Source organism: Narcine bancroftii, chromosome 2 (assembly GCF_036971445.1).
Source record: "Narcine bancroftii isolate sNarBan1 chromosome 2, sNarBan1.hap1, whole genome shotgun sequence".
Taxonomy (NCBI): Eukaryota; Metazoa; Chordata; class Chondrichthyes; order Torpediniformes; family Narcinidae; genus Narcine; species Narcine bancroftii.
This window is the reverse complement of record NC_091470.1, coordinates 96720781-96747780: the sequence shown is the minus strand read 5'-3', so window position 1 is coordinate 96747780 and position 27000 is coordinate 96720781. Positions and strand designations below refer to the sequence as shown.

At 50.0% G+C, this 27000-nt stretch overlaps 1 protein-coding gene across 2 annotated transcripts in view; it reads left to right on the top strand.

Annotated features, from left to right (window-relative positions):
• The first annotated feature begins 1804 nt into the window (after positions 1-1804).
• The window catches only part of plat (plasminogen activator, tissue), a 30582-nt gene continuing 5386 nt past the window's right edge, over positions 1805-27000 (top strand). Inside the window, exons 1-11 of one of the 2 annotated variants that reach the window (XM_069917550.1) lie at positions 1805-2004; positions 15417-15510; positions 16261-16315; positions 17638-17769; positions 18332-18442; positions 19208-19382; positions 20002-20093; positions 20812-20986; positions 23484-23578; positions 24534-24732; positions 26256-26392. In XM_069917550.1, coding sequence (XP_069773651.1) covers positions 1841-2004; positions 15417-15510; positions 16261-16315; positions 17638-17769; positions 18332-18442; positions 19208-19382; positions 20002-20093; positions 20812-20986; positions 23484-23578; positions 24534-24732; positions 26256-26392 — 1429 coding nt within the window. In that variant the 5' untranslated portion in view covers positions 1805-1840. The remainder of the gene's footprint in view (positions 2005-15416; positions 15511-16260; positions 16316-17637; positions 17770-18331; positions 18443-19207; positions 19383-20001; positions 20094-20811; positions 20987-23483; positions 23579-24533; positions 24733-26255; positions 26393-27000) is intronic. The other variant, XM_069917551.1, reaches the window with a different exon arrangement.

Sequence of the window (27000 nt, the reverse complement as noted above, 5' to 3'; positions counted from 1 at the left end):
AAACTAACCCTCCCTACCTCATAACCCTCTATTTTTCTTTCATCGTGTGCCTATGAGTCCTTAAATGCCCGTAATGTTTCAGTCTTCAGCTCAATCCCTGGCAAGACATTCGAGGCACCCACAACTCTATGTAAAAATAAACTTACTCCTGATGTCTCCCCTCAATCTTCACTTTGTGCAGATGTCCTTTGGTGTTTGCTACCCCACCCTGGGAGACAGGGGCTGGCCGTCGTCCATCCCTCAGAGTCTTATAGACCTCTTTCGCTTTTCATCCTTCTTCACTCCAAAGAGAAAAGCCCAAGCTCTATTAACCTAAAAAAAAAGACTTATTTTTCCAATTTAGGCAACATCCTCATAAATCTCCTCTGCACCCTCTCCATAGCTTCCACGTCCTTCCTGCAATGAGGTGACCAGAACTGAACACAATATTCTAAGTGTGGTCTCTCCAGAGATTTTAGAGTTGCAAATGACCTCTCAGCTCTTGAACTCAATCCCCCTATTAATGAAGCCCAGCACCCCAAGGGGCTTCTTAACTGTCCTGCACTGTGACCTTGAGAGATGTATGGATTTGAACCCCAAAGTCCCTCTGTTCTTCCACATTGTTAAGTATCTGACCATAACACAGCCTTCTGGTTGGACCTTCCAAAATGCATCACCTCACGTTTATCTGGATTGAACTCCATTTGCCACTTCTCCACCCAATTCTGCATCCTGTCTATAACCTTTTGTAACCTACAACAACCTTCAGCTCCATTCACAACTCCTCCACCCTTCCTATCATCTGCCAACTTACTGACCTGGTCATGTCTATGCTAGGAACTGGTTAGATTTCAGATTTATTGTACTAGTACAGACATGACATTGCATCCAACCTCGAGATTCTTTTTCCTGTGGGTGAGGCAGAATCAGCACTCATTGGTTGTGCAAAACAAACCCTGTACTTAAGGAACACATGTAAACAAATAAAGAAATGCAAACAAACTGAGAGGGATACAGAGAAAGTAAACACAATAAAGTGCACCAGTGAGAGTCCTTAAATGAGTCCCTGATTGAGTTTTTTGTTGAGGAGTCTGATGGTGGAGGGGGAGCAGCTGGTCCTGAACCTGGTGGGGCGAGTCTTGTGGCACCGAGGACCTCTTTCCTGATGAGAACAGTGGTGCGGATCCTTGATGATCGCTGCTGCTCTCTGATGGCAGCGTCCCCCCGTAGATGTTCTCGATGGTGAGGAGGGTTTTGCCTGCGATGCTCACAATAAACCCCAGAGGGTCGTTAACTCGTCCTGCAACATCATAGGCACCAGACTTCACTCCATCGAGGACATCGAAATGAGCCGGTGACTTAAAATAAAGCAGCCTCTATCCTCAAAGCCCCCCAACCACTCTGCTACCATCAGGAAAAAGGTCCGGGAGCCTGAAGACGAGCACAAGGACAGCATCTTCCCCGTTGCCATCAGATTCCTGCCTTACTTTTAGTGCGCTATTATTTTGATAGTAATGTTGTAAGATGGTAATAATCTGACTGCCACCGAATTTCACGACAACAAATCATGATTCTCCTTTTGCAGGGCTTTATGTTACATGAATGCACTGCTAAAAGCTCTGGGGAAAGCAAGCTTTCAAATTGAGAACATGCGTGAATGAAGAGGTATTTCGGGAATGTGGGAACAAAAGCCAGACACGGTGGCCTTTAATTCCTGGAAGGAGACCCGACACTATAGATGCTGCCTGTCCCACCGGCTCCTGATCCACATCCATCCATGAGTGCCGGGTTGCCTGGAGCCCTGCCAGCTCTCTGCAAACCCCCCCCAACTTGGACGAAAGTGGTGGGGTGGGGGGAGGGAATGCGAAGGGGAAGGTCTCCACTCCGAGGGCACTCCCCCTCGGCTTCTCCGTGTCATCAACGCGGCACCGCCCCGCTTGCACAAAAGCAGCGGCCGCGGTGCGGGATGGATCACCCTCGGGGATCGCTCACGGAGCACGGACTGCGAAGCGGCCGCGCCGATCGGTGAGTCTCCTTCACCCACGGTCCTCTCTCTGGCCACCTCTCGAACCGGGTCAGTGCGAGTGCCCGGAACGGATCTTTAACCGAGATTTTCCGTCAATCGAAGAAATTGTCCGCCTCCACGCTGATCTCTACCCCTCTCTATCCCTCTCCCCTTCTCTCTACCTCCTCCCTACCTCTTCTCCGCTCTCTGTCCCTCTCCCCCGATTTTCTCTGCCCCTCTCTCTGCCCCTGTGGTCCACTCCCTGTCCCTCTCCCCGCTCTCTCTGCCCCTGTGCTCCACTCCCTGCCCCTCTCCCCCTCAGCCCCCCTGCTCCACTCTCTGCCCCCTCTTTCCGATCTCTCTCTGACCCTCTGCTCCACTCTCTGCCCCTCTTTCCGATCTCTCTCTGACCCTCTCACTGTCTCTTTCCCGCTCTCTGCCCCTCTCACTACCCCTCTCCTCCTCTCTGCTCCATTCTCTGCCTCTCTCTCCCGATCTCTCTCTGCCCCCTCCCCCGATCTCTCTCTGCCCCCTCCCCCGATCTCTCTCTGCCCCTTCCCCGATCTCTCTCTGCCCCCTCCCCCGATCTCTCTCTGCCCCCTCCCCCGATCTCTCTCTGCCCCCTCCCCCGATCTCTCTCTGCCCCCTCCCCCGATCTCTCTCTGCCCCCTCCCCCGATCTCTCTCACGGTCTCTTCCCCGCTTTCCGCCCCTCTCCCCCGATTTTCTCTGCCCCTCTCACGGTCTCTTCCCCACTCTCTGCCCCTCTCCCCCGATTTTCTCTGCCCCCTCACTGTCTCTCTTCGCCGCTCTCTGCCCTTCTCCCCGATTTTCTCTGCCCCTGTCCCCCGATCTCTCTCTCTGCCCCTATCCCCAGCTCTCCCTCTGCCAGACTCTTCCCCAACCTTACCCCACTCCGCGCCTTATACCCAGCACTGTTATTTTCACTGCCCCATTCTCTGCCCACCTTCCCAGCTCTTTTTACTCCGCCGTTGCGGTCCTGCTTCGTTCTCCGCCCGTTCTGCAGTTCGGGCGCTAAGCGGCTGGGATCGAACCCTGGCCGCAGATAACAACCCACGGAGGCAGAAATGTGCCGGAGATTAGCATTTCACGGGGAGCCGGGCTTTGAGTGTGTGTGTGTGTGTGTGTGTGTGTGTGTGTGTGTGTGTGTGTGTGTGTGTGTGTGTGTGTGTGTGTGTGTGTGTGTGTGTGTGTGAGAGAGAGAGAGAGAGAGAGAGAGAGATTGGATTTAGCACTCCGGTGAAGTGTAAATCAAGTAGAAGTCTGATGACGGCTGCACAAATGCGTTTCGGTGATCTGCCCCGATAGTTAGGAGATGTGCTCGTTATAAACTGCTGGAGGAACTCACCGGGTTTATGGATGAAGAGTTTAGGCTCGAAAAGCCGACCATTCTTCTTCTACCTGAGATCCTCCGGCAGAACGTGTTGAGCCCCTAAGCCTCTGTGTGTCTCCGGCGAGGCGATGTGCGCCCGGGCTCCTGTGACACATTCCAAACCTTTAGCAAAGAGAGAGAGTGGTGGGGGGGTTTAAATCTCGCCCATACTCGAATCCTTCTTGGTCCTTCCTGAGGAGTTGGGCCCTGGGATTGCCCGTCCTGCTGCAGAACCGCGCTTTTTCGCTCCAATCCAATCTATTACTTTTGGAATCTGTCAGGATTCACTTGTCTCCTGTGCGAATGGAAACACTCAGCAGATCAGGCTGCATCTATGGACAGAGAAACGGAGATTTCGGGTCGAAGGAGAGTTCCTTTTAATCCGATCAAATGCAACACCTCTCTCTATTGCTTCTCTTTGACTGTAAGAGGCGTTAGGCAATTTCTGTCTTGCAGCAGGCAAAGAAAATTTTCATGCACTTGGACACTGTGATAACAATAAATTGAATCTTGACCTCTTCCCTCCCATCCTGCTGTCTCTCCAGGAGACGCAGAGCAGTTCAGAGGAGTGCCCTTGGCCTCAACCCCAACCTTGACCCTCCCCTGACTGCCGCCAACTCACCACCACCTCCTCCAGCCCTGACCTATCGGCCCGACTGGCAGCTGGACTGCAGTCTGGGCACGCTGCAGCTTTCTTCACTCAAAGCCGAATTCTCCCGAGAAAAGGCTGCGGTTGAAGTAAAAACAACGCCGGAGAAACGCAGCAGGTCAAACACTGCATAACCAATAGCTCGAAACACTGGTTATGTATAGTATCTTTACACTGTTTGACTTGCTGCGTTTCTCCAGCGTTGTGTTTTTTAACTGAATCACCGAACTCAATCTGCATTAGAAACGGATGTTCCTGCCGAGGGTCATCTGTCCGAGATCTTCTTTCGATTTTTTTTCTCTCTGGAACCACAGCCTGACCTGGAACTGTCCCACCTCCTGCAGCACAACCTTTACTTACATTCCTTTGTGAGCATCTAACTCTGTGGTTCTGAACCTTTTTCTTTCCACTCACATCAGTGCTCTGTGATTAGTAAGGGATTACTTAAAGTGGGATGTGAGTGGGAAGAAAAAGTTTGAAAACTACTGTTTAATCGTCCCTCATTGACTCGTTATGTGCACGGTTTCATAACTCCAAAAGAACTGGGCCAATGACAATATTTCTCAAGCCGAATATTTCAGTAACAATCAGGTTCAGAGCAGTGGTTCTCAACCTTCCCACTCACATCCCACTTTAAGTAATCCCTTACTAATCACAGAGCACCGATGGCATAGGGATTACTTAAAGTGGCATGTGAGTGGAAAGAAAAGGGTTGAGAACCATTGGTCTAACTCATTTCTCAAACCCTTTGCCTGGGTAACCTCGTCATCTCAAAGTAAAAACGGCACTGTAGAAACTCAGCAGGTCAAACAGTGTATTTACCTTCATCAAGGTCTGAGCAAAATGTCAGCGAGCAGCCAAACAAAATAGTGAGGGAGGAGCATAGTCCCACAGGCAGGAGGTGGATAAGGGAAGGAGGAATGTCTCTGTAAATGGAAGGGGGTGGAGGGCAGGAGAAAAGAAGACAGAGGGATGGGGAAGAGGGGGAGATTGGGGAGTGGGCCAGCAGAAACCTGAGAGGTCGCTGTTAATGCCATCCAGTCGGTGAGCACCCAAACGGAATATTAGGTGTTGCTCCCCCAATTTACAGGTGGTTTTGGATTGCCAGAACTCTAGGCCACCTGTAACACTCTACAACTTAAACCTAGATATCTCTAGCCTCACCCAGTCAGAAAATCCCCTCTTCCCTCCCTGCTTTTCTGTTTGCCCCATACTGGTGAAGAAGGGTCCCTAACCTGAAGTAATGACTCTCATATCTTTCGGGGAGGGTTCCCAGCATATTTCTGTCTTTGTTTCAGATTTCCAGTATCTGCAGTTTTTTTTAATGTTGTTTAAATTCTTTCTTAATCGTCCATGTTCCGTTTCCCTCCCCGTGGGAGTGAGTTCCACATTCCTGCTGTTTAGATAGAGTAGTCCTTGTGAATTACTGATTGTGTTTCTGGCTGACTGCCTCTGGTTATGTCCTCCAAGCAGCAACATTCCTCTATCAGCCCAACCCCAAGGCATCTGATGAGAACATGACCCAGTCTCTGTGCTGGTGATGAATGAGGTCAGGGAATAAAGAGTTAGGACACTTGTATTTACATAAACGTTCTCCACAGCCGCATGTGTACTGTTTTATCCTTTTGTAGATGTCAGCACACAAAACTGGTCAAACCACGAATTAAAACTTCAACTCAATCTCTCTGGAAAGAAATTTTAGCACTTGCTTTATTTTTTTATCTATACATTGACCACCGCCAGTGGGCTGATAACGCCTCAAACCGTGCATCTTGGCGCCTCACAGTTTGGCGGGCAGCAACCTCCTTTGAAGAAGACCGCAGAGCCCACCTCACTGACAAAAGGCAAAGGAGGAAAAACCCAACACCCAACCCCAACCAACCAATTTTCCCCTGCAATCGTGTCTGCCTGTCCCGCATCGGACTTGTCAGCCACAAACGAGCCTGCAGCTGACGTGGACTTTTTACCCCCTCCATAAATCTTCGTCCGCGAAGCCAAGCCAAAGAAGAAAGATTTGTAGTCCTGCTGTTGAATCTCTGGTGTACCTACCCTACCTGGATTGATACCTTCCAGGTAATGCCACCAAGATGTACTCCCTCACAGTTACCTGAACTGAACTTGGTGCAAAACACTGCCGTCCTCCAACTTTACATTATCGGAGGATGCATAAAATGTTTTGAATCTGTGCCAATGTGGATGTTAATTGTGCAAGGGGAAAACCACTTGTCCCCATCTTCCCCAATGACTGGCCACTCTCATACATCGACTCCCAGTCCTGAAGGCATCTGGCAATCCTTTCTGCTGTTTGACTCCAATTTCCTGTTCCCTGATAATGGGGTGTTCTATCAAGCTTAATAAATTACATCTATGGTATTATCGCAATTACTTCAACATTTCATTCAGCCTTGTCAGATGATGCTTCCTCCTTTGAAATAAGAGTCACAGTCATACAGGCCCTTCAGCCCGATTGGTCCTTGTAACCAAGTTATTTAATGAAGCTAGGCCCATCTTCCTGCGTTTGACCCGTATCCTGCCATATTGTTCTTACCTGTGGCCCTGTCTGCCTCTTACCCATGACCCTGTCTACCTCCTATCCAGGGCCCTGTCTACCTCTTACCCATGGCCCAGTCTACCTCCTATCCAGGGCCCTGTCTACCTCTTACTCCTGACCCTGTCTACCTCTTACTCGTGACCCTGACTACCTCTTACTCGTGACCCTGTCTACCTCTTATCCATGGCTCTGTCTACCTCTTACCCATGGCCCTGTCTACCTCTTACGCGTGACCCTGTCTACCTCTTACTCGTGACCCTGTCTACCTCTTACTTGTGACCCTGTCTACCTCTTACTCGTGACCCTGTCTACCTCTTACTCGTGACGCTGTCTACCTCCTATCCGTGGCCCTGTCTGACTCCTGCCCGTGGCCCTGTCTGACTCCTGCCCGTGGCCCTGTCTACCTCTTCATCTGTCTATTCCTGGCTGCACCCTCTCTTTTTAGATCTCTCTACTTTCCATTCATTGAAAATTCTCAGGACCTCTTCTTTCTTAACTCTTTGGACTCTGGCCATTTTTAACCTTTCCCAATATATACTCCAGACTCGGTCCACAGGTAAACTACAGTACAAACCACCTGGTAGATCAGTATAAAACCAGTGCTAGAAAATGGGGACATGGAGTATATGCGCTTGTTGGTAGATCCTGAAAACAGGGACATGGGTTAAATATCAGTATTAATGGCTTGTTCACCAGTAGTTACATTCTCTGGGTGCTGTGCGAGGTTCTGGACACAAGGTGAGGTGGAAGTCATTGAGTGTATTTAAGGCAGAGAGTGATTAGCCAGGGCATCAAAGATTATAGGTAGAAGGGCAGTGGAGATGAGTTGTGAAATGGATCAGTTCGTTATTGAACGGCAGGGCAGGCGCGCGTGGGCTGAATAGGTCTTATTTGCTGACACCAAAGTTGGGCATTGTTGGAAGCACAGGAAGAGCTGATGATCATCTTCCCAATGCCAGCTGGTCCTGTGCAGTCCATTCTGATCACAGACCCATGAGAATCTTTTGTCTGCCTTGGACGAAAGAATGAATTGTAGTTGTGATCTCTGAGAGTCACTGAGTGACAAGTAGAGAATGCCTGCCTGCCACAGTCTGCAGCTGAGAAATCTCCGGCAAATATTTCATTCCATTGTTGTTTTTCTGAAGTAAAAGCAGAGGTTCAGGCTGGGGAAAGGACTTGCTTTCAACTATTTCTGTGGTGATACATTGCATGACTAAGCAAGGCTCATTCACTAAGAGTGCCCTTTGTTCCAATGGAATGCAATGATAACCCTTGCTTTCTTTCTCCCCTGCAAACAATCCCCTCATTTCTTCCTTCTCTTGGCTTTTCAAAGAAGTCCTGTTGCAGCTGAAACCTTGCAGAGTTGGCACTGACAACAATGGGGACAGTTCTAGTTGGCCTATTACAGAAAGAATGTGGAAACTTTGGGAAGGGTACAGAAGAGATTTACCAGGATGCCACTTAGATTAGAAGCTATGAGCTTCAGGAAGAGGTTGGGCAAACATAGAACATCATTAGCACATTACAGGCCATTCAACCCTTAATGTTGTGCCAATCTATACTAACCCAGAAAACTCTTTCCAATATTTTTGAGTTTTACACACACACACACACACACACACACATATATAGGTAATAACAAGAATATATATCTAACAAAGTAAACCTTTATTAACAAATAGCTGTAAACAACCTATGAAAGAGACAAAAAATGTATATAAAGCAAAAACTATTCTAATAATCTAACCCTTCCCTTGTGAAGTTATGAATAAACATATCTGTTCCATTAATGCATGAAGGAAAGGACAACCAAATGGGATCCAATAATCTTATGAATTCTGAAAATAATTAAGGAAAGGACCCCATAAATTTAGAAAACGAAGGTTCATTACATTAGTTGAGCATCTAATTTCGAGTGAGATGGATAGTTGAGTTTGAGTTTAATTGGGCATCATATTTGGCACAGATATATGCTTTTCTATGTCGCTGTGCTTTCCTATGTCCTGTGAGAGTGGAGTGTGAGGTTAGACACTGCTTCATGGGGGGAGTTGGAGTTTGGGTGTGGTGGGAGAATGAAACGTGAGGTTAGTGAGACACTGTTTCACAGGGGGGAGTTGGAGTCTGGGTGTGGTGGGAGAGCGGAGTGGGTTTAGCATGATTGTATTTCTTTGGGAAGAGCTGAAGACGTGCGTTGGGAGATCGGAGCGTGGGGTTAGTGAGACACTGTTTCTTGGGGAGAACTGAAGAAGCAAGCGTTGGGAGATAGGAGAGATCAATTTTAAACTAAAGAGAGAGTTTACTCAGTATCCGCCCTGCAATTCCCCTTCAGATGTTGTTTTGAGTGCAGCTTGCAGTTGTCAGCAAAGTTTAAACAGGTCCTTGGATGCAGCTTTCAGGGAAACAGCCTAATTTAATTGTTACTTGGAGGACTTAAATCAAAATTTTCATTGATTACATCATAGGAATTTGAAATCTGAAGTGAATTAAAATTTATCAAATGAAAGGGACACTCACATCCTGTTTAAATTCTCTTCGGCAGAAGGTAGAAGGTCACAAGGAACTGGATAAACATTGGGTTTTGCCCTAATGATCATGATGTTCACATGTAGGAACATTCTAAACAAGGAGGCAGGCAGGACAAACAACAATGTAGCAGGGTGGGATTAGCGGAAAGCTGCTTAAAGCAGGTTTTAAGGGATTCATGGGTTTATTGTTATTGGTAAAAACAGCGACAGATGAAGAGGGCAGGGTGGGAATAGATCAAGGGAGAGAGGCTGAGGGAGCGAGGGGGAGGGGGAGAGATTGAGGGAGGGTAAGGGAAAGAGGGGGAGGGAAGGAGAGAGAAAGGAAGGAAGAGGGAGAAACCCGGCCCTCCCTCCTCTGTAGTGTGGGAGATGGGGAGAGCACGCACAGTGGGAACAGTGTTGCATTTAGCCATAAGCTAAACAAGCTACAGTTTAGGGCCTCACAATCCACAGAGGCATCAAAAATATATTAATGTTAAAATTATTTTAAAAATTACATTTAAATGTTGTTTCCAGGCTGTACTATATTATAATCTGTGGTAGAGACCAAGCTACCAAATGATTAATGTATAATCAGTAAATTCATTCAGTTGAAAATAATTTGTATTGTAATTTTTTAACAAGGAGCCTCCAAGCTTTATACAGTTTAGGGCCTCATCATCTAAATCCGGTACCAGGACAAAGCCTGATCCTTCTCATCCCCCAGCTCCGTCCGGCCCCTGAGTGCTGAGTAGGATCTAACATAACATAACATAACAATTTTACAGCACGGAAACAGGCCATTAGGCCCTTCTAGTCCACACCGAACCAAACACCCCTCTCTAGTCCCACCTCCCTGCACAATGCCCTTAACCCTCCATCTTCTTCTCATCCATATACCTGTCCAACCTATTCTTAAATAATACAATTGACTCCGCCGCCACTATTTCTCCCGGAAGCTCATTCCACACGTCTACCACTCTCTGAGTAAAGAAGTTCCCCCTCATGTTACCTCTAAACCTCTGCCCCTTAATTCTTAACTCATGTCCTCTTGTTTTAATCTTTCCTCCTCTTAACGGAAATAGTCTATCCACATCCACTCTGTCTATCCCTTTCATAATCTTAAATACTTCTATCAAATCCCCTCTCAACCTTCTACGCTCCAAAGAATAAAGACCTAATCTGTCCAATCTCTCCCTATACTCTAGATGCTTAAACCCAGGTAACATTCTGGTAAACCTTCTCTGCACTCTCTCCACTCTGTTTATATCCTTCCTATAATTAGGCGACCAGAACTGCACACAGAACTCCAAATTAGGCCGCACCAACGTCTTATACAGTCTCAACATCACCTCCCAACTCCTATATTCCATGCAATGATTGATAAAGGCCAGCAAACTAAAAGCCTTCTTCACCACCCTATTCACGTGAGTTTCTACCTTCAGGGAACGATGTACCGTTACTCCTAAATCTTTCTGCTCTTCTGTATTCATCAATGCTCTCCCATTTAGTTTCAGACATGATAAACCCCCACTGCCGCCCAGCTTCGGAGACCCAGATCTGAACCTGACCTCTGCCACTGACTGTGTGGAGTTTGCACATTCTCTCTGTCACTGTGCTTTTTCCCCAGGGTGTTCTGGTTTCCTCACACATCCCAAACATCGGGGTTGGTTAATTTACTCCATATGACACCCCCACCCGGTTCCTGGTGTTGGTTTGTGACCCAGCATCCCTGGAGGGGTGGGTGGGTGACTCAGCGACCCTGGGATGGGGTAGCTGGGTGATCTAGTGGCTCTAGCAGGGGTGGGTCCAGGGAGGGGTGGGTGAGTGACCAAGCGGCCCTGGGGCGGGGTGGGTCACCTGCGACCCCGCGAGGAGTGTGTAGGCCTGGGAGGGGGCAGTGTCAGTACTAGTGCTGCGCAATTACTCAGCAAAAGGAGGTGTAGGGTGCTCCTTTCATCCGAGAGCCTTGGGCAAGGCGTCAGACCTGTTTAGCCTCTAAATCAGGGTCACATGAAGCCGTGGATTGCAAACGGGGGGTGGTTCTTACAAGCAGATTCTACAAATTGGAATTTATGGTTGTAAAACTAAAAATCCTGGTAAATGGCCAGGGTTTCTCATCCAGTACGGAGACTGCAACTGAAGAAGATGACAGGAAATCCTTCAGTATTTTTCTCCTTGTATAATCATGAACTCAACATCGATGATGGTGTCAGCTCAAAGACGGAGCCTTCACCGAAGGAGAACAGGGGAGACAACAACTACAATTCGGAGGGTCAGAGCAGAGAACGGAATGGAGGGAGAACCATGATCGCCCACGCCGAACGGCAAGGCACCTGAATGAATGAGTTGCATCAGTCGGTGGAGCAGATCAACCAACACTGAAATACGAAGAGAAACTGCGGAGCTGCTCTTCCTCCACCCACCACCACTGCCAGACCTGTAGATTTCCCTGACCAGTTCCAGGTCTCCCAGTTTGGCCCCCACAAGGATCTTGAATACCTGTACAGCATTGACTGCTGTTCTCTTCGCTTCCCTCCACTTTGCTCCTTATTTCCATGAGCTCCCTGCAATTTATTCTCTCTCCTTACATGGGGGACGATTAACTCTGACTGCTGGCCTTTGAGCATTCAGGGGGAACCCACGCAGTCACTGGGAGAACGTGCGGACTTCACACAGACAGCAGCAGAGCTCGGGACTGAGCCTCAGTCATCGGGGCTGCTGCCCTAAAGAGCCCTCTGGCCAATCATGCCTCAGTTGGTAGGTTAAAATCCCAATCCAGGGCTGACAGAGTGCTGCACTGCCCTGCATTTCATCTCATCCAGGTCCACGTCTCTTAAGAACATAAAGACCAGGACAATAAGCTGAAGAAGCCTGGAGTGTTTCCCAGCGCCCTGACTAATATTTATCCCTCAGCGGTTGGCATAGCAGTTAGTGCAACGCTGTTACAGCACCAACGATCGGGACCCGGGTTCAAATCTAGCGCTGTCTGTATGGAGTTTGTACGTTCTCCCCGTGTCTCTGTGGGTTTTCTCCAGGGACTCCAGTTTCCTCCCATTGTTCAAAACGGGGGTTGTAGGTTTACTTGGGCGGCAAGGACTCATGGACTGAAAGGGCCTGTAACCGTGCTGTATGTCTAAATTAAAATATTTAAATAAATGTAATTTTAAAAAGGTCTTTGATTAGCCAGGGCATCAAGGGAGAAAGCCGGGGAGTGGGGTTGAGGGGGAGGATGGATCAGCTCATGATTAGAATGACAGAGCAGACTCATGTGATCTTGTGAACGTTGCTTACAAACGTCAGATTTGTATTTGTGGGCTGTTTGCTCCCGATCACAGCCCAGCATCTTGCCAGTGTGTCTTGGATTTCACTGTGGCATTCAGTGTGACCCCCATGCAGCAGGGAGAACTCTCCTTCATGCAGGCAACCAGTCCAACTTCTCTGCCTGTTCAAGGTGACAGCTCATAATCAATGTTCCCTCTAATTTTTATAAGTCAGCGTGCACAAAAATCTTACATCGTGCAAATATTTTGAAATTGTTTCAAGATAATTTTGGCACGGCCCATCTCTCATGGCTAATAAAACTGCATGTTTTAACATAAAACAAGTTTGTTTAACCAACTAATTAGTTAAGTGAAACAGCTAGCTAAGAGATGGTTTTCAATAAGTATTATTATTAATTACTACATTATTTTAGGTAACTGATCTTTTATGCCTACATTAATTTCCTTTGTGCGCTGGTTCGCATACGTGCACAGCTTAGAGAGAGCAGTGTAAATGAAAGAACATCAAGGTCCAGTGACCTAGAATAGATCGGAACTGTTTCCACAGTTTACAGTACACAGAGAAAAGAAAGATGAACAGATAAACAAAGGAAAAGTCTCCACATCCCAGTCCTTGGACCGTGGAAACATCCAGCAGGCTGGGAGTGTGGGCAAGGCCCGCACAGTGCTGCAGCTGTCCGACAGGATGGAGGGCTGGGAAAATCTCCCACCCTCTTCCGACTGCAGCGTCTCAAAGGCCAGCGCTGCTGGCCCGCTAGTGACCCACTACCCAGGAGTACCCCTGGGACAGGCACAGAGCAACATCCCCTCCAAGCCACCCAGAACTCCCGTACTCTCCCACGGATTGCACAAAATAAAGGGATGGTTCAGAGGAGGTCAATGTTGCTTGAAATAGTCAGTTCGTTGGAGAGTCGTGTTGCACGGTTCCAGGGCAGGGTGGGTGCAGAGAAAATTCTCTCTATTTACAGCAAACATAATTATGTTGTACCTCATGTATTATGCCAATTCATAAATTGTTATTTCAAGAAGTACTTTGTTTTCAGTGCACATTCTGTTCTGTCCCATGTCGTTCTTGCCAAATCCTGCTTCGGCTCAGTCTAGAGGGACCAACCGAGGTGGCCTGTTTCTGTGCTGTAATTGTTCTACGTTGAGGCAAGCTCAAATAAAGGTTATGCAGAAGAAGGCTTCTCCTGCACTCACAGTGAAGCATGCAACAGAAGGATCAGGCAGGAGGGGTATATGCAGTGTTACGTTGATTTGTTGATCTAGCCCTGCCTCTCCAATGTCCTCCTTACTTACACAGAAACCCTTCAAAAACGTATCGGGTTAATGGAGCACATGGACTCATAGCACCAAATTGGCCTGTTACAGTGCTGTGTGTCTAATATTTTCAAAAGAAGGTTGTTGGATGCAGTATTGTGACATTGGACATTCCAAGGGCAGGTATTGCATGGATCAGATAGAAGGTGCATAGGCAGTATGGTTACAAAGCTGTCAGTTCCCACTGATGCTAAACAGGGGTACCTTCCCCTTCTCAACACCCTGCGATCCCTTCCTTCTCAGTCTGAGGCTCGTGACTACTTTTCAGGCACTTTCATATCCTGTTCGAGGGCCTGTGCTGCATCACCACGAATCAGGCAAGCTTCACCACACTGATGTCAGAGAAACCCTTGCCACCCAGCATTGCCAAACCCTCGTGTTTGGAACTTCTCTGCCCTTTCCCCAGGGAATCTTTGAGCTAACATCTTGTGCTGGACCCTAACTGGCGTGAGCCCAGGTCTGGAGGTCAGGTCAAGTTTATTGTCATCTGCTTGTACAAATACAACCCGACGAAGCAGTGTTCCTCATGATCCCAGGCCCCAGTTTCTTTCTAAATTTAAAATTTCTCTTTCTCTAGTGTCACATCTCATGGTAGTTCATACAGGTCTGCAATGTAGACATACTGCCCAGTAACAGGCCCCTCTGGCCCATGATACCCCAATTAGCCTGGAATCCCCATACATTTTGAATAGAAGGAGGAAACTGGAGTACCAGGAGGAAACCCACGCAGACTCGGGAGAACATACAAACTTCTTACAGACAGCACCAAATTCAAACCCGAATTTGGCGCTGTAAAGCGTTGGACCAACCATAACTCTAACCCCTTTTTAAATAGGAGATTTGGGCTTTGTAAATGCAGAAGTGTTGGGTACAACATTTAAGTTACAAAATTCTAGCTTGGCCTCTGTTGGCATACCATGGTGAACTCCGAGCAGCAGAGTGAAACACAACGGGCTGGAGACACATCATAAACACATTGAAATATCCAATTAGCACTTTTTGATGGTCTGGATTCCTCCCCTGTTGTTAGAATTCTGAGACGTTCTGCCTCAGCCTTTTCTAATCCTTCCACGGGCTCGAAACGTTGACAATATAGATGCTGAATAGACCAGCTGAGTTTCCTCCAGCGTTTCGGTGTGCCAAGTCTGAGCAGCAGACCTGGGGAAGTGGGGGAGGAGGAGCTGGCATGCTGGAGAGAGGGCTGAGAACGCATGCTGGAATGGAACAAAGAATGTGAGCCATGGCCTAGGGGGAGACTGGGGTCTGGGATCATGAGAGCAAGACAATGCATAGTGAGGTAGGGGTCAGGGGTTGCTGGAATAAATGAAGTCACCCCCGTGGTTGGAATCTAATGGGCCAGATTTGAGACGATCCCCAAGGAGAAGTGAACATGTCATTAATGCACACTGCACTAAGAGCAATGGAGGCCAAACGTTCTAATGGGTGATGGAGAAAAATCGCTGAAATAAAGAATGAAGCTGAGAAGGCTGTTGGCTGAACAAAGGATGGCACTGGTCAAATGGGCCAAGACACCATGTCTTGAAGGTGAAATCCCAGGATGTTAGAGACTTAACACCCGGTTTCTGACCATTACACTGGGGAAATTTTGGCCTAATATGTTGGACCATCTCTGTTAGGGCCAGTCTAAGGAGCAGCCTCCCCAGAGGTAGGGCATTGAGGGGAGGTTGACCAGAACACACCACTCTGACGGTGATCCTTATCGTCTGTGTAGGAGAACGAGTCAAGGAGCAGAACAGATGAAGAACATGATGCTGAAAGTTTTTGTGGTCGTGGCCCTGATGTTTGGCCTCACTGTTGCTGCAGAGGTAGGTGGTGCATTTCCCCCCCCCACCTCTCCAATTTCCCTCCCTTCAACCCCCTCCTCACGTCTCCCTCCCTTCATCCCCTTCCTCACCAATTTCCCTCCTTCCTTCCATTCCACCTCCTCACCCATCCCTCTCCTTTCATCCTCCCTTCTCACCCCTCACTTTTCATACCCCTCTCACCTCCTCATCACTCTCCCTTCTCACCCCCTTCCTCACCCTCCTCCCTCACTCATCCTTCATCCTCCCTCCTCACCCCACTCTTTTCATCCCCCTCCCTCCCCCTCCTCATCCCACTCTCTTCCCCCTCATCCCTCTTCTCCTCCTCACCCCTCCCCCTCAACCCTCTCCCTCCCTCTCCTCACTCCTCTCCCTCCCTTCATCCCCCTCCTCACCCCCTTCCTCTCCATTCTCCCTCGATCCCTTGAACTCTGCTCCATTCAATGCTCCCTTGACCTATGACCCCATTCCCCCTTTCTCGACCACCACCACCCCCATTACCTTGCCCCCTTGACATCTGCCCCTTTTACCCCAATCCTTCGACCTTCAGATTTTACCTGTCACAAACCCCAAGCCTGTGGACAGTCTGAAGCTGAGCTCAGAAAGGGCAGCCTGGTGTCTAATCCAGACCCACTGAGGGAACTGCTCGGGGCCAGGGAGAGGAGAACAGTGCAGGATCTCGGCAGGAGAGGCCATTCACAGAGCCGTGGGTGTAAAGCCCGACCCTTATATCCTTGATCTGTTCCCTTTCAGGAGCCCCTGCGGATCAGAAGAGGAATAAGAAAATTTGGGATCCATTCATCTCGAAGTGAGTTCACCATGAAGCGTGGGTTCCAATGCTTGTTAACTATTTGCACAAGTGGGTGTGTGTGTGTGTGTGTGTGTAGGAGGAGGTGTGAGTGTGTGTGAGAGTATCAGAGTATGAGAGTGTGTGTGTGAGTGTAGGAGGAGGTGTGAGTGTGTGTGTACAAGGAAGTGTGGGTGTGTGTATGTGTAGGATGAGGTGTGAGTGCGTCTGTAGAAGGAGGTACGATCTGGTTTGAATCGCTTCCTCCTGCTCCCAGGAGACCCGTGTGAGGACAAACAAAAGGTGTCTTACTCCAATCACAACATCACCTGGAGTCTCTGCACAGTCCTTACACTTGCCTAAGATGAGAGAGAGCAGAGGTTCCTGGACTGCCCTCGAGAAAGCAGATGTGTCAGCTGAGGAGAGATTGAGGAGGCAGGACCCCTGTTGAGCTCAGAATGACAGGCGACCTCACAAGACTCTTCTACCTGTTGATAGGTTAAATGTCGGGAAGATATTTCCCTAGGCGAGGAATCTAGAACCCGGGTCACAACATGACAGGGTCATTTTGGACAAAATGTGGAGAAATACCTTCTGTTGGATGCTAAATTCAGAGAACTACTGAGACTCGGGTGTCAACAGCATCCAAAGAGATTGGTAGTGAAGTGGCTGTGTGTGGTGTGCTGTTAGCCAGAATCAGATACACACAAGTAAATACTGTACAACAGACTTTAATCCACAAAGACTTCCACAGAGCCAGGCTGGATGTAGATGTAGCAACTCTGAGTGAGGCCTTGAGAGGCCAGCTCAGGCTTATATCCCGGAGGGTGATCTACACCCGACCGGGTGGGGCTTTATCCATTCTGGCTGACTGATTGACAGCCAGCCAGGTGTTGTCCTATCCTCTTACACTCCTGCGGGTACAGAGGTTGCCCCCTGCAGAAGGCCGGTGGTGTACTATCACGTTGTGAAAGGTTCTGCAGATAAGACTGAAAAATGCCTGTGATCCTGGTGAATGGAGGACCAGGCATCTGATGTGTTACTCTCAGCTCATTAACAGGTCATTCCACCCCACAAGCCCATGCCCAACAACACCCCATTAACCTCCACCCTCCCCCCCCCCGCCCCGTACGTTTTGAAGGGTGGGAGGAAACCAGAGCATCTGGAGGAAACCCATACGGATACAGGGAGAACGTAGCCTTACAGATTGCGCTGGATTTGAACCCCGGTTGCTGGCTCTTTAATAGTGTTGCTCTAACCAGTTGTCCAGATGTTTCTGACCTGCTTGGCCAGATGTTAGCCTGGCTGCTGCTCACTGACCCGGGATGCTTTAACCGTTACAGATCACTGTACAGACCGAGGCAATTCCAAGGTGTACCTGCGAGGAGAAACTTGGCTTCAGCTGCAGGGGAGATATGTGAAGTACTGCCGGTGTAATGGCTGGAAGATCCGGTGCCACAGTGTGTCTGTGCAAGGTGAGCATGGCAGGAGTTCCTCAGCCCAAGTCCTGCGGGCGGTGGTCCCGCATGTGCCAGGCCTTGCGCCGTTCCCTCACTGGGTCTAGAGCCCACATGTCCAGGATCACCTGCTTCTGGGGTGGGGTGGGGGGAGGAGGCAGGTGGAGGTTGGGACAGGATAGGAGTGGTCCTGTGCTGCCCTGGTTCCTGAAGGAGAGGGGACGGGCATACGGGAGTGCCCCACGAGGGTGCTCACAATGGAGGACACCGTGCGCCAGCAGCGGAGGCTATCTGTGGCCTCTGGGTCCAGAGGGATGCTGTGGCGTGTGTGGAGACCCACTGGGGTCCCAGGGTGCAGGGGGAAAATGGGGGTGGAGGAACTCTGTGGTCTGGGGAGGCAGAGTGCTACCAGGGTCCCAGGAGATGCAGTGAGCCGCCAGGGTCCCGGGAGGAGCGGAGGGCCAGCCGGGTCCCAGGAGATGCGGAGAACCACCATCACCTACGGGCCTTGGGGAGATTATATAGGTGTCAGGGACCCTGACAGCCGTCATGTTTAACTGCTCTCTGTGCTCTCTGACAGACTGCTCACAGAATAAGTGCTACAATGGTGGGAGGTGTTGGCAGGCCATTTACTCCCAACACCACGTGTGCCAATGCCCTTCCCGCTACAGGGGGCAGCTTTGTGAAATCGGTAGGTGTTACTGCTGTTACCCCACCCCCTCCACCCTCATCCCATCCCCCCAGGTCAGAGCAGAAGAAGGGGCAGTGGGCCAGTTGGCATGGGCCTACAATTTTGAGGGTGGCCAACTCCTCCGATAGAGGCAAATGGGGGACCCTTGTAAAGAAAATGAAAGGGGGAATCCTTTAGCAAAAATATTAATATTTTAAAGAAGATTCATTAAAAAGATTAATACAGATAAAATATGAATAAATAAGGGCAGAAAACTGAAACCAACATGTTCCAAATTTATTATATGAATCTTGTTGTGGTGGCCAGACACACAAAGAAACTGTATCTTTTCCCACTCTTCTCACGATCACCACAAAGCTCACCCTGCACACGCATCACGTGGGAATGAGTGATCGTGTCTGCCTTGCTTGATAGAGCCTGTCTTCCCCCACCAGTTTCTTCATGCTCATATATTTGTTGTGTCGTGCAATTGGTTTATAAATATATAGTCAGGCCTGTGAGTAGTTTCAATGCCTGTTAATAAAAGATATGTTATCATATTTTAAATTAATTGTTTAATTATTAACTTTGTTGTTTAGAGCTGACTTTTGCATTTTATGCACTCATGCTCTTAATGAGCTGTTTGAAATGGGGCCTACATTTCCCATCTGGCCTAGGCCTATTACCAGCTTTGCACGGGCCTGACCCCACTTACCTACTCCCCCACCCCCTCTGCTTGGCCCACAGCCCCTTTGCCTTGCCTTGACCCCATGCTTTGTGTTGTAGACACAGCAGAGAGGTGCTACATGGGGCGGGGAACCAGCTACCGCGGTATTTGGAGTACCAGCAGCACTCACAGTCCGTGCCTGAACTGGAACCTGCCTGCCCTGGACCGCTCTCAATACAACAGCCGCGCTTCCTCCGCCCAGCAGTGGGGGCTGGGTAACCACAACCACTGCAGGTAGGGCTGGGCCTGGCTCTGCATGGTGGGGTTGGGGGGGTGGGGGTGGGTTGATCCTGTCCCCATGGGGGGAGGGGAGGGTGGGGTGGGGTAAACACTTTTCCCACGGGGGGACTCAACACTGTCCCCACAGAGGAGAAATACTCTCCCCATGGGGGGGCAACAGTGACCCACAGGGATGAAACACTCTCCCATGGAGGGGGACCAACACTGTCCCCATGGGGGGAAACACTCTCCTCATTGGAGGGGGGCAACACTGGCCCCATGGAGGGGCAACACTGTTCCCCAACAGGGAGGGCCAAAAACTGTCTCCATGAGTGGTGGGCAAACCCTGTCTGGATGTCGAGGAAGGGGGTTCAGTTTCTAGTCACACAGACAAAACCCCAGCCCCTGCCTGATTTCCTCAGGCCTACCCCCTTCACCTCGTCCCTACCCTGGGGGGATCCAGTGGGAATATCCCTGGGCTCCAGGTTCGAACACCTGTGCTGGGGAAGTCCAGTGGGAATGACTGCTGGGGCCCAGGTTGGATTTCCCTGTGCTGGGGGTCCAAGACGAGATGTTCCATGCCGGGAAGTTCCAGCCTGGCTGAGATGTGAGTCTAACCTCTGTCTTGTTGCAGGAACCCTGACAACGACACCATGCCCTGGTGCCACGTCTACGATAGGCACGTCCTCACCTGGGCCAAGTGCAGCCTTCCTGCCTGCCCTCAGCGTAAGTCTCCCATTTTCCCCTCAGTCTCTCCAGCAGGAACAGGGTAGGGGGTGAGGGGAAACCTCTCTGACATGATGCCCTTCTGCACCTCTAACCTTTGACATAGCCCCCCCAATGCCTCCATTTTTCCCCACCAGCTACCCTCTTGCTGTCTCCCTCTCTTGGGTTCAGCACTCTTTCGCTCACCCACTCCCCCAGGTGTGCCCCCATTAGGTATCCATCTCTCTAGCATCCACTTCCCCCTCCCCACATTCTCTCCAATGTGCCACATTTTCTCTCTCTGCTCTCTAATTTGTTTAGACATTCAGCACGGTAACAGGCCTTTCTGGTCCTAGATCCACCTGCCACCCAATTGACCTACAATCCCCAGTATGTTTTGAAGGGTGGAGACCCGGGGAAAACCCACGCAGACATGGAGAGAACGCACAAACTTCCTTCAGCCTGTGCTGGATTTCAGCCCTAGTCATTGGGGCTGTAACAGTGTTGTGCCAACTGCTGTGCCAACCATGCCCTCTCGCCTCATTTCCCCTCCCTCCTAACTCCCCTTCAAGAGCACGTCCACCTCATTTGATAGAGTCACATTCTAGTATGCACTTTCTTTGTCCGTCCCGTGTGAAGTCGGTGGGTTTTCCCCCCCTCCCCCCTGGGCCTCCCTCTTCTCGGGAAGATGGAGGAGTGATGGGGACTGGGCATTAACCCGGCCTCTGTCTGCCCACAGGCTTCAACACTGAGTGCTCCACCAAGGATGGTGCGGAGTACCGGGGAACCAGGAGTTACTCTCAGCACGGGAGGCCCTGCCTAAGCTGGGACTCTGAGGACGTGCGTGCCAAGCCACACAACGCCTGGATGCACAAGGCCCCTCAGCTGGGGCTCGGGAGTCACAATTACTGCAGGTATGGCCCGCAGCAGGATGGGGCACCCTTCGTTTTCTGAGGAAAGCAGGCTGAGGAGGCCAGATGGGGTTCATGAGGGAAGGAGTTCCCTCCCTCGAGGGGAGGGGAGGGGGAGGGGAGCAGTTGGAAACCTGCACTGGGTCTGGAGACTAGGGCTGGTTGGGTGACTGTCAGCCAGCCAGAAGGTGATGGACTGAATGGCCTCAGGCTGTGTGGCAGATGCTCTATGGTGGTCCATGGCAACAAAGGGAAGGGTCAGGTTCAGAGCAGCAGCTGAACATGTGATCCCAGATTCCTGTTGTCACATTCATTTGTTAGGAAAGTGGAACAATGACTGCACTTCCCGAGAAGACTGAAGCGGGCGAGGCTACCGGCCGCCATCATGTCATCCTTCTACAGGAGCTCATTTGAAAGCGTCCTGTTCGGCTGCATCACAGTGTGGTACAGTTGCTGCAGAGACAGTTCGGAGGTCAATCCACAGGACCATAAGAGTGGCAGAGAGGATGGCTGGAGTCTCCCCACCACCCCCCCCCCCCCACATCGATATAATCTACCGGGATCATGTCTGAAGAGGCTACGCAAAATCATTGAGTACCCCTTCCACCCCGCGCACTACATCTTTCAGCTGCTCCCGTTGGGGAAGAGATCTAGGAAGATCAGAACCAGCACCACCAGGCTGAGGAACAGCTTCTTCCTACGGGCAGTGGAGAACGCTGAACAACCAAAGGAACTGCTTGCACTCACTGAGACTCTCGTATTCATGAAACAATATTTATTTGTACAGATGAAATACTTGTCCTGCAGATGTACAGCACATTTCCCTGTATCTGAAATGCTCAGGACCAGATGGTTTTCAGTTTTTGGATTAATGGCTTTAAGCAGATAGGAGCATCATCAGAATCCTTGTATCAGTGGTTAAACAACAAAAAATGGCGGCCGACTTTCCGAGCATGAAATAATATTTAATGCGTTCCAAAAAAAACAACTTGATCTCTGCTTACAAAATAAGATAATTGCAGCGCAAACACAAGAAATTCTCAACAACCTTTTCAAATGTTTCCTTGCGTGTCACCTGCTTCATTGACAGTGGTTTTTGCCTACAAAGAATTTGGACTTGATTTGGATGGTGCACAAAAAAGATTTGTTAGGATAGCCCTAGCCGTAGCAAAAAACAATGGTTTTTGCCTTCAAAGTCCCTCTTTGATTTTATAAACTGAACAATTCTTGTTCTGTTATGAATGCATGTTGCTCTAGTCTTTCAATAATTCTGTCAGACATTTTCACTGTGTTGCACAGCACACGAGAGCTCCGTTGTTATCCAACTGACACCAACAGAGTGTCAGAGCCCCACATGAGCAAATCAGCTGAGAAAGTTTATTCAACTTGCCATGTCAGATCTTTGGATCTTTTCGGTATTCAGAACTTTGGATACGGGGAAACATACTGCATTGTTTGTCTGTATGTGTGTTATGTCTGGTTGTGCGTCTACCTCCCCTCCCACCTCAGCACGTAGGTACAACTGTTCAGTTCCCGCACGGGAGGGATCAGAGCTGAGTTTTGAACAGTGGGAGGAAACTGGGGAAAACCCACATGGACCCGGTTAGAATGTGCAAACTCCTTACAAACAGCGCGGGATATGAACCCCAGTCCTGATCCCTGGTGCTGTAAAAGTGTTGCACTAACCATGCCGCCCAAATCAGTAAACCTTTTCTGTCAAACGTTCACATCTATGTCTGCTGCAACAGCGTGGATCTCCCTGTAGCCACCCATTTCAATTCCCTATCCCATTCCCTTGCACCAAGGACTGGAGAAAACTGTTTAGTTGGGTTGTACTTGTACAATCGGGTGACCATAAACTTTACAGAGGCATTTAGCATGGAAACAGGCAACTCAGCCCTCCACATCTGTGTTAACCACCAGCACCCACATCATTAATCCCACCTGCCCTCAGTGCCGGGTCAATCCAGGTGTTTATTTAGACCAATGGTTCTCAACCTTTTTCTTTCCACTCACGTCCCACTTTAAGTAATCCCTCTGCCATCGGTGATAGTAAGGGATTGCTTAAGGTGGGACAGGAAGGTTGAAGATCATTGCTCTAGACCTAATTGTTACTGAAATATTTGGCTTGAGAAAAATTGTCATTGGCCCATTTCCTTTGGAGTTCTGAAACCGTGCACATAACGAGTCAATCAGGTACGATTAAAACAGTGGTTTTCAAACTTTTTCTTCCCACCCACATCCCACCTTAACCAATCCCTTACTAATCACAGAGCACCAATGGCAGAGCGATGACTTAAAGTGGGATATGAGTGGGAAGATAAAGGTTGAGAACCATTGATTTAGACACGCTGTCAGTGACTCTGCTTCTGCCCCCCCCTCTGGCACGTGTGTTCCTACTTACAGGGTGAAGGAGGTGCCAACTGTCCAGGAAACCCTTTGATTCAAACGAACAATTTTTTTATTGATAATTAACCCGTCCGTACACATCTCATTCCAGGAATCCCAATGCAGATGCAAAACCCTGGTGTCACGTTCGGATGAGACATACTGTCCAAATGGAATACTGCGACATTCCGCAGTGCACCCTCTCAGGTGAGTATCACCCTCCCCGCTGGAGCATGGCCACCATTCACCCCAGCTCCCACCTCCCCTCCCACCTCAGCACGTAGGTACAACTGTTCAGTTCCCGCACGGAAGGGATCAGAGCTGAGTTTGGTTTTAGACATAGTATAAACACTCCGAAATGCTGGAGGAACTCAGCCGGTCTTTCAGTGTCCGTAGGAGACAAAGATCTATCGCTGACGTTTTGGGCCTGAGCCCTTCTTCAAGGAATAAACAGAATTAGGCCAAAAGTAGGAAATCTCTGAAGAGAGAGAGTGTTGGCTGGGGAGTGGGGGGGCGGGGGGGAGTCCAGACCACCCAACAGTGTTCATTGGATATGATAAGGGGAGAGGTGAGAATTTACCACACCTGTGCAAAAGGAGACAGGGAAAGGGAGAGACAGAGCTGGGGGAAGGCAGTGAAGGGGATAAAGTGGTGGGGAGGGTGTTTTAAAATGGAAGCCAGAGAAGTCAATGTTAATGCCAAGCAGTTGGAGGGTGCCCAGATAGAATATGAGGTGTGATTCCTCCAATTTGCAGGTGGTCTTAGTCTGGCAGTGCTTGAGACCATGGACAGGCATGTTGGCAAGGGAATGGGATGGGGAATTGAAATGGGTGGCTACAGGGAGATCCACGCTGTTGCAGCGGACATAGATGTGAACGTTTGACAGAAAAGGTTTACTGATTTGGGCGGCATGGTTAGTGCAACACTTTTACAGCGCCAGCGATTAGGACTGGGGTTCAAATCCCGCACTGTCTGTGAGGAGTTTGCACATTCTAACGGGGTCCGTGTGGGTTTTCCCCAGTTTCCTCCCACTGTTCGAAACGTACTGGGGGTGTAGGTTAATGGGGTATAAATTGGGAGGCACGGGCTCGTGGGTTGAAATGGCCTGATACTGTGCTGTACGTCAAAGTTGAAATGGTTTGCTCCTCTCCCCGTTATGCAGCAGAGAACTGCGGCAAGAGGGATCCCAAATTTCATCAGTTCCGTATCCAGGGAGGGGCACCAGTCGACATCACCTCCCACCCTTGGCAAGCGGTCATCTACATCTACCACAAGCGGGGCAAAACCTGGAACTTCCTTTGTGGAGGCAGCCTGATTGGATCGTGCTGGGTCCTGACAGCTGCTCATTGCTTCAGCTCCAAGTAGGTGATCAGCGCCACGACCCTCGGGGGCACAAGTCCACCATCACGGGCAGGCTAGAAAAGAGACCACAGGGAACGCTCAGTGGGGAGAGGGACAGAGGTGACTTTTCCAAATCCACACACTGATGGGGATGTATAAAGGTGGCTCAAAATAGACCACAGAAAGAGGGCTGGCCAGGGGTTTCATGTCTCGAGTCCACTACACCCTTCTGGGAGGTTGGGAGCAGGAGGGTCTAATTCAGTGATAACTATCTGTTGTATCTCTGGCAGTGAGGATCAATCACAGAGCATTGGCCAACAGCATGTGAAAGCAAACCTCAGCAGGTCAAACAGTGTCCTTGATGCAGTAAAGGTTAAAGTTACGGGAATGTCGGCAGGCATCCGAACAAAAGGAAGTGGAGAAGGGAGGGAGCGGAACAGCAGAGATCAGGGGCTGAAGGGATGCCTGGGGGGAAGGGAGGGGAAAAATTGGAAAGGGGGAGGAGAGCAGGTCAGCAAAAATCAGAGGAGTTGATGTGTGTGGATGGAGGGGACCCAGTCGGAAAATCAGGTGTTGTTCCTCCACTCTGTGGGTGCTCAGGGTGGGACAGTACACAAGGCCATGGACAGACACGTGAGTGTGGGAGTGTGACTCAAAATTGAAATGGTTGGCTACTGGTAGGTCTCTGTTACCGTAGCGGAGGGAGCAGAGGTGCTCATAGATGCGAATTCCCGATTTGTGCCCGGTCTCTCTGATGTAGAGGAGGCCACAGTTGGTGGGTTCAGAGGACCACACAGAAGGACAGACCCTTGGGGAGGGGAGAACCTCGGGTGGGAGGAGCCTTGTCAGTAGGAGAGACCCTCAGGTAGGGAGAAACTCAGGTAGGACGGACTCTCATGCAGGGTCACCCTCAGGGTACAGAGACCATCTTTGAGGGAGACCCTTGGAGCATGGAGACCCTCAGGGTTGGGAGACCCTTGGAGTATGGAGACTCTCGGGGAGGGTAGACCCTCGGAGTATGGACATTCACGATATATAAAGACCCCCGGAGTATGGAGACCCTCAGGGAGGGGAGACCCTCAGAGTATGAACACTCAGGGTACAGAGACCTTTGGAGTATGGAGACCCTCAGGGAGGGGAGACTCTCAGGGTACGGAGACCCTCAGGGAGGGGAGATCCTTAGGATACAGAGACCCTCAGGGTACAGAGAACCAGCCGGAGGGAGGAGGCTTGGGCAGGGAGCCACAGGGGAAGGAGGTGGGGGAGCATTCTGCTTGAGGACAATGTCAGCATGAGGACATCACTATTCAGTGCCCGAACTGACCCTCACCATCTCAGGCCAGCTTTCTCCAGTCACCCCCACTCCCCCCCCCCAACCACGACTGTGAAGGGCATCCCAGTCAGTCCCAGGCTAGACCTCACTGGGCTTTCAGGGTCCAGCCCAGTGCGGATGTCTCCCTCGGACGCCCAGGTTTTGGCTGTTGACCCCACAGGTGTGGGTCAGAAGATGTCAATTCACACTTAACTCCCTACTCCCGACCAGATTCAAGGCACGCGAGATGAAAGTCATCATGGGCAAGACCATCATTGCCGCGGAGACCACTGACGAGCAGACAATGAGTGTGGAGGAGTACTTCGTGCATCCGGAATTCACCGATGAAACCTTCAACAATGACATTGGTACGTTGTGCTCCTTTCCCCTGCGACAAGTTTCCCACACCAGGTGGTCTACACCTTCTGCCCCCCTCTTCTATGGCCCATAAAGGCCAAGGGGTCAGAGAGGGGGTGATCTCCCATGGAATCAGTGCTTTATGAGGTTCTGTGGACAACGGCTCCCTGTCCCTCACCGGGTGGGATGGGGGGGAGACTGGTGGGTATAGGGTGGGGGTCCTGCTCCCACTTGTATCAGGCTACGAAAGAATGGGAAACCTGAGACCATTTCTCCATTAGGAGCCTGAGCAGATCGGGAGGGTTAGGGTTGGGGGTTCTGGACACTTCATTGGGCGGAGGATCTTTATGATGGGCTCCATTCTTCATGAGGGAGGGTATGTTTCCTCAAGGACTTCGACTGTAGGGAGGAGAGGGCCTTTCCTCCAGGGTCTGGGACTGTGGGTGAGGGTCTTTTCCCTCAAGGTCCAGGACCATGGGGGAGGGCCTTTCACCTGGGGTCCCAGTCCATAGAAGAGGGTCTTTCCCCCAGGGGTCTGGGACCATGGGAAAGAGTCTCCCCCTGCCATCTTGAACTGTGGCAAAAGGTCCTTCCCCCTATGGTCTGGGACTATGGGAGA